We start from the raw sequence: 14,931 nt of genomic DNA, 5'->3' as shown, positions 1-14,931 counted from the left end.
GTCATTTCTCTCTGATGAGTTGGGAGGGCGCCAGGCTCAGCAGCAAGTGGACCACTCAACACGTTTGCCACTGCGATTGCACCTCAAAGCCAGAGAAAGTAATTTTCAAGAGCAGCTAGAGTGAGCGCTGCCCATGCTGGGGGCTCCATGAAGAAAAACAAAATGCCACATGGGCTTTGACTTTGTTTTCTTTTAATACTTTTTAACAAATCATTCATAGAAGATAAAGATGAGTAAATGTGTTATAAATATTGTATGTATTATAATACAAAAATCCCTCGGTTTTCGTGGTTAATGGGGACCAGAAACTCTCCAGGAAAGGAAAAATCTGTGAAATAATGTCCTCTTTTTTGGGGAAGGGAGCTGACTTGCTGACTTACCAGCTGTGTGTGAGTGAGTGAGTGAGTGAGTGAGAGAGAGAGAGAGAGAGAGAGAGAGAGAGAGAGAGAGAGAGAAGAGAGAAAGAGAGAAAGAGAGAAAGAGAGAGAGAGAGAGAGAGAGAGAGAGAGAAAGAGAGAGAGAGAGAGAGAGAGAGAGAGAGAGAGAGAGTAAATGGTGAAATGGAAAATAGTTTGATTTAAAAAACAAGCAGTATTTTCAATTAGTTGATGGGGTTTTTTCTGGGCGCACCTTGATTAAAATGCCTTGCCGACTAAAAGTGAGCGAGAGATTGAGAAAGATAATGAGAGAGAGATGCCATGTTTAGGTGGAATGACGGCGGAGCGGGACACAACTCTTCTCAGTGAGATGCAAAGGAATGTAGAGCAGGTGTCTAGTTACAATACAGTATGAAAGACGCTATGATATGAATTGGCCAATCGGCATAGGAGATCTCAAGTCCAGAGGCGCTGGCCAATCGGCTTGAATCTTGGCTGCGCAAAACGTACCTCAGTGGTGCGGAAAGAAGCCGATGTATTTTTAAAAATCATTCTTTTTAAAATTTTTTTTTAGTTTCCCGCCAAGGAGTGAACCAGTGATAACTGAAGCGCAAGGTAGCCAGGGGTCTTTGTATTCCGGAAAATATATCGCTCTTGTCCATACAAATATACACTAGTGTTTAAAACATTGGGCTCACCCAGAAACTTTCGTGTTTTTCATTAACCCAATCAAGACTTTGTCATCATTGGAGAAAGGATAAAGCATGAAGCATTACCTGTCTGTGTTTATCCATATCTCCGCTACTCTGACCACACTGCTTCACTACGCCTATATTCACCACACGGGGCGCCTACACACTTCAACCACTGGATACAGGAAGCAAGACTAGGAAGTGGGGGTTTCCTCTAAGTGTGGACAAAGATCTGATCAAAGTCACTATTTCTATCTAATGGTTATTTATCCAACTGAAATCATTCCCAGAGGCTTGATTCTTGCTGATGAGCTGTAAAGAACCCTTCTGACAACATATTTATACATTATGGCACTGAATGAGTTAAAAAGTCTCGCTTTTTTTCTTTAAAGTGAGTTGTCCAATGTCTCTGTTCTTTTGCCCATTTTAATCTGTTCCTTTTTTAAGCCAGTCATTTTCTTTGCCACTCTGCCTTGAAAGCCTCTTTACTGTATACGTAGAATATGATATAATGAAATTGTGAATGTATTTAATTGCTGTGAAAAATGTTGGAAAAAATTGTTAAAACGTCATATTGTCAGATATAACGAAATTGTGAATGCTTACTTGCTGTTAAAATTGTCGAGAAAAATTGTTCAAACCTCATATTGTTTATTTGCTGTTAATAGTGTCAATAAAATTGTTCAAACCAAAAAAATACGTTAACAGTGGTATTTTGCCGGTTCTAGTTAACCGAGGTGCTAGTCGAGGACCCGTTAAGTGTCTATTTCTCAAACTAGCGACTCTAATGTACTTGCCATCTTGCCAAGTCTCTTTAGAGCCTGTTTGTGCTGTTCTCTGAAGGGAGTAGTAAACACTGTCTCGAGAGATTATCAGTTTCTCTGCAATATCTCACATGGAATACCCTATATTTCTTAGAACAAGAATAGACAGTGTTGTTTCACATGAAAGTTCTATTTTTCTGGCCATTCTGAAAAGTTATACAGACCTAACAGCATGTCACAGTTAAAATGGACCTCAGAAGGTCTCTGAGACAGTTTGTCCCAAGCTTTATCAATCTCTTTCATACTTAAGATTAGTTTATTTTGGGGCTCATATGTGACTAGGATCAAACGATCACAAAAGAATCAATGTTAGTCTAAAATCCGAACTTGCTGAAATCCTTGTTTTTGTTAACTCGGTTGACTAAAAGCCAAAATGTTATCCAATCCTTCAACTCAGGATGGGACATTTTTATTTGGGTCAAAAGTAACCACGGGTGTCCAAAGCTGTTTTTTTTGCGGTCTGTTTGGTAGATTAATATTTTGAAAAAGACTGCTTGTGACACTCAAACACTCCTTAAAAGTACTCCATTACTTGTCATAAAAAATTGGTTTGATTGGATTTATTATGCATTATTGGATTTGTATTATTAATCGTATTTATCATGAAGCTTTCTGACTTTTCTCTCATAATCACTTGTTGAAATCTTCTCCAGTGGCAAGTGGCCTCTGCAGTCTTCTATTTTTTTGTCCTTGAAGTCTAAAGTAGTGTTTCTCAACTAGTAGTTTAGAAAAGAGGGCCGTGGACCTGTTTTCAGTGGGTCGCGGGAATTTGCCCTGCCAAAAAATGCTTAGAAGAGGAAAAAAAAGAGTGTCAATTACACAGTAGGGGGCAATAAAACCCTGCTCGAACTCTTCTTCCTGTTCAATCAATCGTCACCGTCGCAATTTTGTTTGAGAGGGACTATATCTCATTTCATTGTGATTTTGTTTGTTTTATTTCCCTTTTCTGTCAATAATAATGAATCCCAAGAAAGTAAGTGATAAAGAGGAAGGAAAAGTGTAAAACAATGACAACAATGATCGAGTCAAAGAAGAAAATGATTGCAAAATATGAAAATATTGTACGAGTGTCCGGCATTGAAGCACTGCTTCAAGGTAGAGTAAATGGTTTGAAAATGTTATATTTCTTCCTGTATGCTTCTTGTATATTAATCTTTATTATCTACACAATTAGGTAATTATCACTGTTTAGGTACACAATTTTTATTTTAGTTTTTTTGTGTACAAAATTCTTTAAATTTGAAATTGTTTTAAGGCAGTTTTAGGGGGTCGCTTATATGTGAGTACAGTATATCTGATAATTGAAGTTGTTAGTTTTGTTTTGTTTTGGATTCAAAAATATACATATATCCTACTATATTTGCTTTAAACTGCAACATCCTTTCATGTGATAAATTTCAGAACTGGAATTGTTTCCTGATTGGGGTTGCTTCTTGTCATTAGGGTGGAATGTCGGGTCCTTAAGTAAATTCAGTTGAGAGCAAATGTTCTAAAGAATCGGAAACTCGTTGATTATTGTGTGACATAACACAAATAATTTTCCATCGCTGGCCAAAAATGAAACTGTTCACGCATGGATTTCATCACTTCATTTAACAAAGAACATGACCCTGAAAGAGATTTTGGATAACGGAAAAAAATGCTGTATTTTACACAACTGAATAAAACTCAAAAGATCTTAGAAGAGATGTGTCAAAAATAGTTGTAAAGGGATTCAGACTTTAATTAAAGAAAATTCGATTTAATTTTTGATGATGTTTTTTTAAAATATGATGACAACAGTAATGGCTTTTGTGGATGCGGATTAGGCCTGTTGTGGGTAGATATGGGTTATAGTTTGTTTTGCTTGACTATTTGAGCTGTTTTTCGTGTGTATTTTTAAATATGCATGTTGTCTGTGTGGGTAAGTTGATAAGTTAGATGCGTGTTCCAGCTAGGATTTTGAAATAGGGTTTGGGATTCGTATTAGGGTTTTAAAGCTTTTTAGGGTTATCACCAAGGGTTATTAAACTGTTTAGGGGTTTAAGCAAGGGTTTCGTACTAGTGTTTTGTGTTGATATTAGAGTTTAAAAGCCGTTTTTTTTAGGGTTTTCGGGTAGGGATTCAAACTCGGGCTTGGTATGGTATTGGGGTTTTAAAGCCTTTTGAGGGTTTCTGGCTAGGGTTTTTGAATGAGTAGTGTTGGATGGGTCTGGCCTTGATGCGGCGAGGGGGCTTGCGTGTTCCAGTGACCCTGGAGAGCGATACCGTCGGGAGCTTGCTCCTGGTAGGGTCACCCATGGCGGGCCGGTCTCCGGGGTAGGTTCCAGACAAACAAAGACCCCAGCGTGTCGGTACGCTGTGAGGTGGCAGCCCCACCAACCGACTATCCTGCGGAGGGCTAACAACTCACCCAGGAGAAACACACTTTGTTACGAAACTGACCAGAGAAAGAAGCCGGACTGACCAACACGGTAACGGACCCCAGCCTGCCCCCGACCAACGAGTACGGATCGATCTTCGTCATAAGACCCGTGTCGCCACCTGGAATGTCCAGACACTCCTTTGCCCCGGAGCTGCCACCCTGCTGTCCCGAGAGCTCTGTCGCTATAACATCACCATGGCAGGGCTCTGTGAAGTACGATGGCAAGGCAATGGTGAAACAACAGCTGGCAACCATTGCTACATCTGGAGTGGCCCCGAGAGTCGGACCGGCCTTTACGGTGTGGCTCTTGCCATTCCAAAAGCCCTCCGGAGGTCCCTCATCAGCTGGACACCAATAAGCGACAGACTACTGTCTGCTCGATTCCTCCACCATCACGGCAAGATGACAGTGATCGTCGCCTACGCCCCCACCGATGTCGCTGATGAGGATGCGAAGGACGCGTTCTTTGACCAACTCCACCAGGCTGTCAACCAAGCCCCACCACACGACGTCACCATCATCCTCACTGATGCCAACGCCACTCTATCCAGCAATGATCGGTCCCCCGGCTCACCTGTCGGCACCACCTTCGTTGACAGCACAACAAACGACAATGGCAACCGCCTCCTCCTCCTCTGCCACCAAAACAACCTTTGTGTTGCTGACACCTGGTTTCCCCGGAAATGCATCCATCACTGGACGTGGTACAGCCCAGATGGCAGAACCAGGAAGGCATTGGACCACATCCTGATATCACGACGCTGGAAGTCGTTTGTAACCAACTGCCGGGTGTTCAGAGGAGCACAGCTTGGCAACACAGACCATCGTCTACTGGTGGCCCAGCTCAAGCTAAAGCTCCGAGCCAACCAGCACAAGACTCTGCCTCGCCCCGACTCCTCCCGACTCAGCGACCCCAACATCGCCAGAGACTTCAGTTGCTCCATCCGCCGCTCTCTTGATACCCTGGCTCCTGACAAGCTGACAGACTGGGCGGCCTTCAAGGAAAGTGTCCTCCAGTCTGCTCACAATGTCCTCGGACGCCCGCGATCCTCCCCGAGAAAGCCCTGGATATCAGAGAGGACACTAAACATCATAGACCAGCGGCGTGAGGCCCGACTCCGAGGCGACCTCACAGAGTATCGGAGACTGAATCGCCTGCGCAATGTGGCCATTGCTGAAGATAGGGAGAGGTTTTGGCAGGCAGAAGCCCAACAGCTTGAGTCCGCGGCCAACAACAACAACATGAGCCGCGTATTCAGTCTACTACGCCAAGCCCGTAGCGGCCCACACATAAAGACAGCCCTGGTAAAGGACTCAGACGGCAACCTCATCATGACAGAAGCCAACTGCCTCGAGCGCTGGAAGGAGCACTTTAGCCTCCTCTTGCAGCACAGCACCATCCCGGCTGATCCCACCCTCCTAGGGGCTGCGAGCACAGCACCTCCTAACGACACCTGCTGCACAGACCCTGTAACACCCGAGGAAGTAAGAGCTGCTCTGAAGAAGCTGAACACCAAGAAAGCCCCCGGCATCTGTGCCATTACCGGCGAGATGCTCAAGGCCGGCGGTGATGGCATGGTGGAGTGGCTAACCCGCCTATTCAACCAGGTGTGGGAATCGGAGCAGCTGCCCACCGACTGGACCAGAGGAGTCATCTTGCCCTTCTAGAAATGCAAGGGCGACAGGCTTGTCTGTGGAAACCACAGAGGCATAACCTTACTCTCCATCCCGGGCAAGGTCTTTACCAGGATCTTGCTCAGCTGTGCCCTTCCAGCAATCAGAAGCTGCCGCCGTCCCCAGCAGGCTGGCTTTATGCCCAACCGCTCCACAACGGACCACATCTCTGCCGTCCGTTTGCTGATAGAAAAGACCCGTGAATTCCGTAAAGATCGCCATCTGTATATCGGATTCATTGATCTGAAGGCCGCCTTTGACACCGTCTGCCACTCTTCACTGTGGAACATCCTCCAAGCTCTCAGAGTACCACCCAAGATCATAGCCCTGTTCAAGCTGCTCTACAGCAACACAGAGAGCTGTGTCCGTATCAACGGCATTGACTCCGACTGGTTTGCTATCTCCAGCGGCGTTCGCCAAGGCTGTGTGGCTGCTCCCGACCTTTTTAATTGCATCATCGACCATCTGATGTTCAGGGTTAGTGAGCGCATCCCCGGAGTGTCTTTCGGCAACTACCACCTGACTGACCTGGAGTATGCTGACGACACCATCATTCTCAGCACTTCCTACAGCCAGCTGAGAGACGCTCTGGGCATTTACAGCGAAGAGGCAGCGCGGCTTGGCCTGCAAGTGAGTTGGACGAAAACCAAGTTCATGTATGTCGGTGATGGACCAGATCCACCTCCCATCCAAATTGGTGGCGACATCGTAGAGCCTGTCAAGAGCTTTGTATATCTGGGGTCCATGGTGACAGACAACGGGGACCTAAAACCAGAGATTCTCCGCAGAAGAGCCCTGGCAGCATCTGCTCTGCAGTCTCTCTGGAAACCACTCTGGCGGCACCAGACCATCGCACGCAAGACGAAGCTCCGCATTTACAACCTCGCCGTACTCCCTATCCTGCTTTATGGCTCAGAAACATGGCCCCTGAACGACACCCTGGCCACAAGAATCGATGGTTTTGATAGCAGGGCTCTCAGAACCATCGAGAACATCAGGTGGCCCCAGCGAGTCTCCAATAAAGAGCTCAGAGCCCGCACGTGCCAGCCCCAAGCATCTTCCTTGGTCGCACAACGCCGCACCCGCTGGTTTGGCCATGTCCTTCGTCTACCACCAGACCATCCGACACGAGCCATTCTCCAGTTTGACCCAAAGGCCGCAGGCTGGAGACGACCACGAGGGAAACCCCGCATTCGATGGCTCGACGTCGTTGCGGGCGACCTCCAACAACACGGAGTTGCCGTAGAGGATGCAGAACAGCTGGCACAAGACCGCCAGCATTGGAAAAACCTGGTTCATCTGGTCGGCTCAACGCACAGGGACGGGACCCCCCGACCTTCGCTGGAGCAATAAGTAAGTAAGTAAGTGTTTTAAAGTAAGGTTTGGGCTCGATACTAATGCCTTAAAACCTTGTTAGGGTTTCCAGCTAAGGTTTCAAACTATTGTTAGGTCTTGATTTTAGGGTTAAAAAACATTTTGTCAGGTTTCTAGCTATGGAGTTAGCTTGGTGTAAGGGTTTTGTTTTGATATTAAGGTTTTAAAGCATTTTTTAAGTTTCAAGCAAGGGTCTGGAACCAGGGTGAATGATGGATTTAAAAGCCCTTTACAGTTTAGAGCTAAGATTTTGAAAAAGGGTTTGGACTTGTTTAAAAGATTTTTTTAAGACCTCCACCTAGGGGTCTGAACCGGGGTTTGGGCTTAATACTAATGTCTTAAAGCCTTTTTAGGGTTTGCAGCAAGGGTTTCAAACGAGGGTTTGACCTTGGTCTTTGGATTCTAAATCTTTCAGTGCCAGGCGTTTCTATCAATAGTGAGTGCCAGCCAATTTTTGCCATTTTGACTCATTTTTGAAAGCCTACAGAAAATTTTGATATGTAGCTATATAGGAAAAGGAGACGTCAAAAGAAAGCTTGAACCCTCATCTTTCATTAGAAAAACAAATATGCTTCTAACTTTGACCAAAAATCAGTTGTTTCCAAGAAAACCTCTGACAAAAACTGCTCTTTGTGAAAGGATCCATTTCAAGCTGAAATTTCACTGCAGTGCTTTTTTGAAAATAAATATGAATATCAATATCTAAACAATGCTTTCCATAAACACAGGGGCCCTTTGCTTGCAAAATAAAGTTTTATTGCAAGAACACTGAATTTATGAATGAATGATTCATGAACTTTGCAAGAACCTTTCAGCCCTTTATGTTTCTGGTGACACGATTTCGGTCGTCATGGCCATCGCGTAAGTTCACAAAACGTCAGTCCTTTCTGTTCCGACAATTCCAAAGGCGCTTTGTCATCTTTTTTTTTTTTAGAAAGAATAAAGCTTTGAAACATTAACAGTTTGTACTCACAGCTTTGCTCTATCACCACACTGCACGTACGCAGCATATGAGCTGACACCTACACACTGCCATATGGAGTAATGCGGTGGATGCAGAAACGAAACTAGGCACCAAATGTTAAAAAAGATCTAATCAAAGCCACTCCTGCCATTTAGTGGTGATTTATCATTCCTATACAATTCCCAGAGGCTTAATACTAAAAGAAGGGCTGCGCCAAAGCCTTTAGAATAGTTAAAAAATGTATTTTTACGTTTTGTTACTCAGGAACAATGCTTCTTAAAACATACATCATGGCAGTGAAAGAGTTAAAGCATTTTTAGGTTTTCCAGATAGGGTTTCAAACTCAACTTTAATACATCAACCAGGCACCTTCCCATGGAGAGGCTTGGTGCACATCCCAGTAATTTGAGAGAAAAGCAATTCCATCTTTGTTTAGCGAAAATCTGGTGAGATAAAAATTCAACTGGCTAGCTGAAACTCTGTTGTGCTTGTTGCAAGGGAAGGCATTTTTTAGTTTAGGCCAATTTTCACTAAGTATTGGTTGGCAATCTATAATTGGATCCAAGCAGGTGGGTGCAACAAATGTCTTTCCCTCATTAAGAGACACATTTGTTTGCAACTTAGGTATCCTGGGCCTTTAAGGGAGTGTTGGACCACTTTCATTTGTCAGTGTAATTTCAAGGTGAGTACCCAGCAGTCAGACAGATTGCAGGTTTGCAAAGCTTATGAAAGGTGGCATTTCTAAAGAGTGTGATAGCTTTGAACTTGGCAAAAACAGTACCTCTATCTTTGGTTCGTATTCATTTCTTGCACATTTCCAGAATAAGCATGCGAAATATTTGAGATGCAGAGCACATATTCGGTATTTATAACAGGAAGGATATGCCTCCATTGACCGAGCATATTTCTCTGACAGCTGTTTTTTCAGTGATTGTTCAAGTCCGTTTTGGAATTCCGCCTCGCTTCTATTCCGGCCCAATAAGGACAAAAAGACGGCAGGGATTTTCATTTGGTAAATTTCAAACATTCTTTTGCTTTGGGCCGGAGTCCCTGGGGACTTAGAGTCACGACAGTAACTTTGATGCTATACTTTTACTGCTTTAAAAATACATAAAACCAATCATACTTAGAGACGGCATTCACACAAAAATTGCCAACATATGACACAGTGACAGAAGGAAAAAATATTTCATTAAATAATATGGGTACAATTATGTGATTAAAAAGTTTGCAAAAGGAATGATCGCTTTTATGTTTAAATGCAAGTTATTTCAGGTTTCTACTTCTGCATATCTAGTTTGCGAGTGGTCAAACTGATTTATCAAGGAGCGATGTTTTGTTTTTGTCCTTTATGAATACGTGTATATTAATGCATCTTTTTGGGCGAGATGTTGTCACAAATTATCTCAGGAACTTTAGCTTGCAAATTTGCTACAGCGAAAAACAACAAATAAAACGCGTGAATATGCAAGGAGTGAATCACAGAGAATATTTTTCTATGATCACAACTATTATCCCTAATTGACTTTACGATGGTGTGACATTATCAATTATGCATAAAAAAACCTCATTACTTTGAGACAGGGAACCTTTTGAAAAATGTAAAACTACCCAGTGTGAGTTATATAGCGCATTTAACAGATACATAAAATACATAATTAATCAAGTAAAAAAGTTATTTAAATATTAAGAAAATAATAAGAAAAAATGCTCATACAATAACATACGTGTGCATATTTAAAACACTGGTAGATCAAGAAATTTAAAATGATAATACATGTCTTGAAACGAGTCTTTTAGACTTTGACATAGTACGCTGCCTTCTTCCATCTACGCATGCCGGAATGCAAATTTTGCGAAGCAAGCTTGTCGTAGTGGTGCTATTATCACTGGTTTAACTTGCGTTGATTTATGTATTACCTTTGACGTTGCTCTCAAAAGCTTTTACTTGCCAATTTTTCATTACTTTCCACTGCTGGCCACCTGACTATGTTTCATGGTTCACCACTAGCTACTCTGGGTAAAAAAAATATAATTTGGCTTCACTTAACTTCCAAATGCAAGCGAAGGATACTCAGTCCCGTATTTCATGGTCCAGCCGCTTGACAATTTCTTGTTTGCACTCGCAAATTTTTAGTACAGGCCTTTTTAGAACAGTGCCATAAAAAAGTATTTGCAACCTTCCTGATTTTGTGTTTTTTCCATATTTATCCCTCACAAGTTTTTTTCATCAAACAAATTTTAATATCCCACAGAGACAACTAAATACAAAATGCAGTTCTAAAATGTTGATTTCATTAAACACAAAAAAATCAAAACTTATCTGGCCCTATGTGAAAAAGTAACTGCCCCTGAAGCTAATAGCGAGTTGGGCCACCTTTGGCAGCGATCACAGAAATCAAACGTTTGCGATTATTGGTAATGAGTATTTTACAATGCTGTAGAGGAATTTTGAGGATAATCAAGATGCTTTATACACACTTTTATTCTATAGCATATGAATAACCTTTATTTTATGTTAATAATATGTGTATTATTTGCCCTTATATAGGTTTTAGATGAGGGGATGGTGTCATAATAGTCTGTAGTTTGCAATCGTCTTTGATCTGTGCAGCCCTTTGAGACTCTTTGTGATTAAGGGCTATACAAATAAACATGACTTGACTTGGCTCTATGGCAAATACGAGACAACTATATGCTATTGTTATAATAATAATAATAATAATTTCCTTGTATTGTCATTCTGTGTAACAATGTACACAGAACGAAATGTCGATTGCATCTGAACAGTGGTTTTCTCCTGGGAACGCTGCAACGGATGCCACATTTGGCCAGTGTCTTTTGTATGGTGGAGTCATGAACAGTAAATGGCCTGGGGCTGCTTTGCTGCCTCACGACTAGGACACTTTGCTGTGGTTGACAGAATAAGGAATTCTGGTCTTTACCAGAAGATTTTGAAGCAGAACATCCAGGCATCAGTTTGTGCCCTCAAACTCAAGTGTTCTTGGATCATGCAACAGGACAACGATCCAGACACACCAGCAAGTCCACCTCTGAATGGCTCAAAAAAGACTAAATGGAAGTTAGAGTGCCCAAGTCAAAGTCCGGATTTAAATCGAATTTAGATGTTAAACGGGTCGTTTATGCTAGAAAAGCCTCCAAAATGGCAGATTTGAAACGATTTTGCAAAGGAGAGTGGGCCAAAATTCCTTCACAGCATTGTGAAAGACTCATTATATAATAGCATAAACGTTTAAATTCTGTTAACACTGCCAAAGGTGGCCCAACTTGCCGTTAGGTTCAGGGGGCAATTACTAAATTTAGATTTTTGGTTGCGCTATAATAAATTGAATCAATATTTGAAAACATTTGTATTTGTGTGATATTGTGATATTATTGGTTTGAACATAGGCGAGTGACAAACATGCAAAAAAACCAGAACCGGGAGATACTTTTCACGGCACTGTAGCTTCTTCTGCTAGTCGCTTAAGTTAGCCACTTTATTGCGACCTACTCAATCCAACTAGCGGCTCATGGTGAATCTAGCTCGTTCAGTTTTTCTTTGCGTATCGCGGGAATTCGCACCAGCCTTCATGTCCTGTTCCTCACTACAATGTGTTTTTGCTCAATTTTTTGGGCAGAATGGTATTCAGTTTCCCTATTCCAATCTTTCTAATGCACAAACTTTAGCTTCTGATAATAATACAGCACATTTAGTTGCACCTTATTAAACTCTTTATAGGAATTTCCATCTCAAATCTTACTAGCCATTTTCGGGCAGTGGGCAGAGTAATTCCTGAACTCGTTGCCATTCACACGCCCTCACATACCTTACGACAAAACTTGTACTTCCCAATCAACCTGCTATGTGTGTCTCTGGAATGTGGGAGAAAACCGAACCGCCTGGAGAAAACCCACAAGGGAAGAACATGCAAACTCTGAACAGGGGGCCCGGAGCTGGATTTGAATCTGGGACTTCTGAACTCTGTGGCTGAAGTGCTAACCATTCAGCCGCCGTGCCGCCTTTATTTAATTATTTATGAAAACATTTCCTGAAGTTTGAAGTTTTACCTTTAGATGTCGTGTATCTTATGTGTATAATGATGCTGAACCGTGTTCAAGCTACTGCAAAGACACCCCGTACTATTTTTCAAATTCAAGTGCAAACCTTCAGTTTCCAGACACCATTGAATAAAAGTGCAGTTAATAGTCATAAATGATTCGATGAATAAATACATCCCTGCACATAGTCGTGGTGAGCATATTTGCCTTAAACAGCGTATTTTGAGAATAACAACAGATGTTTGTATCGCTTACCTGTGTTGGCAGATTTCTGGTTGATTAATGGCATTACCTGTAAATAGTCTGTGAGGCAGTCACTAAATCGAATACATGCAGCTTAGATTTTAGCTTGACACACTTGGCATTTAATGTACTTTGGTATAGTTGTCTTTCGCATTAAACATAATAAAAAAATGAACTGATTTGACACACTGCGTTTGAATCAGAATCTGATTGTTTACCTGTGCCCTGTGCAAGTACAAGTTCCCACTATAAGTGTCCCTGGCAGAAACAGGACAGCGTTTTATGAGTCAGCTCATTCCTCAAGTACTAATAAATCATCTCTTTGGGGGTCTGGGTTGTCGTTTGTACTGTATTTAAAAAAGGCCTTTTTTTCTTTTACCATTTTCAAGTGACACTAACAAAAAATAAATAAATAAACGAGAACAAGCATGATATAAATTCCTTTTGTTGTGAGAGCGCTGCTAAAAGTCCGATAAAAGAAGATGGGCGCGTTGGATTTTTTTTTTTTTCATAAAGGCTCTTTGACTAAGTTGGGCATTGTTAACACAATATTCTAGAACTCAAACAACGCACTTCACTTTTGATCAAATTGTGTATGTGTAAAACTGATTCACAATCTTTAATTTCAGAAAAGCTATGAATCCAAGAATCAGAATTCACCCTATATATGTTATATATGTGTTATACACCTGGTATATATACACCTGGTAAGTATATATATATATATATATATATATATATATATATATATATATATATATATATATATATATATATATATATATTATAGTTTTTTTAATTACTGCTGCTCAATGTTATTTCACTTTTTGTCACTGCACTATTGTTAGAAAGCACTTTTCTTTTTTATTGCATTATTAACACTTGGGCTAAGTTTTCAAAGCACTATGTTGAAATTATTATTGCTATTATATTTTTTGCCTATTTGTCCTGATAGTCTTCTAACTTCTTTCTCTTTAAAGTCTCTATTACGTGTTTACCTGTCTATTCTTGGGGCATACAATGTTTTACAACCTTGATATCGATGACAATGAAAACAATTAAATTCCCCTCGTTTTTTTGTCACTCCAGCGTCTGCACTTGGAAAAGAATGAGAGATAGCTCAAATTCAAGGAGAAAACGGAAGAAAATCACCTGCTCCATCCAGAGCGAAAAGGAACGCTGCCAGGAGTCTTTCTTCTCCAGGTGGAGGTACGTGTTGAAGAGGATAAGGTAAATGTAACGCTCCAGATATTGCAGGCTCTTCAAAAGGAGCTGTTGGCTTTCCGTCTCCGACTTGCCACTTTTGATCTGGGGGATAAAAAAAGCCTCTATGTACTTGTTTTTAAGCAGACCCATGGCAAAAAAAACTATGACAGGCAGTTGTGTGGGACACAAATACAAAACTATTTGAGTGGTTGTTAGACAAGAGTACTAAGAGTCTGTGGTAAACCTTGAAACATTAAATGTATGCCCACATGCGGAGACACAAGTTTTCTCTAATTCAATTTTACCAGAAAAAATGCTGTTCATCAACCCTAAAAAAAACAAGCATATGAAGGCTAAAAAAACAAAAATGATTAACTGACTTACCGTATTTTCACGACTACAAGGTGCAACTAAAAGCCTTTATTTTTTTCAAAAGCTGACCATACGCCTTATAATACATCCATCCATCCATCCATTATCTGCACCGCTTATCCTTAGTACGGTCGCGGGGATGCTGGAGCCCATCCCAGCTATCTTCGGGCAGTGGGCAGGGGACACCCTGAACTGGTTGCCAGCCAGTCGCAGGGCACACAGGGACAGACAATTTGCTCGCTCATTAACACTTAGGGACAATTTGGACCAGCCAATTAACCAAACATGCATGTTTTCGGAATGTGAGAGGAAACCGGAGTGACCGGAGCAAACCCACTCAAGCACAGGGAGAACATGCAAACTCCACACAGGAGGTTCGATCCTTATAATACAGTGCGCCTTATATATGGATCAATATTGAGTCGCAAAGACGCAACTAATGCAAGCAGCCGCCGACGTTGAAATTTCGTTGCACTTTTTGTTTTAAGTAGATTTCAGTCATGTTGGTTATATTGACATTTTTATTTATTGTAAAAAAAAAAAATACGGCAGCTATTTGAGTTTTCATGTACCCAATTTTATTTCCTGCACTGTTAGTGTTCGGTTAAAGTGAAAGATTAGTCATGGTAGTTGTGTTGAAATTCTAAATTGTTTAATGTAAAAGGTTTCAGAGAGCTATTAAAGTTTTATTTGAATTTATAGCAAATATTCTTTGTTTCTTCTTGCATTATTAAAAATT

At 41.4% G+C, this 14,931-nt stretch overlaps 1 protein-coding gene across 4 annotated transcripts in view; it reads right to left on the bottom strand.

The window, feature by feature from the left end:
• pald1a (phosphatase domain containing paladin 1a) overlaps positions 1–14,931 on the bottom strand; it is a 148,004-nt gene that overhangs the window by 35,226 nt on the left and 97,847 nt on the right. For all 4 annotated transcript variants that reach the window (XR_015848028.1, XR_015848029.1, XR_015848027.1 and 1 more), the window contains exon 19: positions 13,767–13,922. Coding sequence is in view for 1 of the 4 variants with exons in the window: in XM_088323745.1 (XP_088179871.1) it covers positions 13,767–13,922 (156 nt within the window). In the remaining 3 variants the exon portion in view is untranslated. The remainder of the gene's footprint in view (positions 1–13,766; positions 13,923–14,931) is intronic.

The sequence above is a fragment of the Urocampus carinirostris genome, chromosome 19 (assembly GCF_059441175.1).
Source record: "Urocampus carinirostris isolate Australia breed hairy pipefish chromosome 19, RoL_Ucar_1.0, whole genome shotgun sequence".
NCBI classification, from domain to species: Eukaryota; Metazoa; Chordata; class Actinopteri; order Syngnathiformes; family Syngnathidae; genus Urocampus; species Urocampus carinirostris.
Note: the sequence above shows the minus strand (reverse complement) of the source record. Positions and strands in the feature narration are given on the sequence as shown.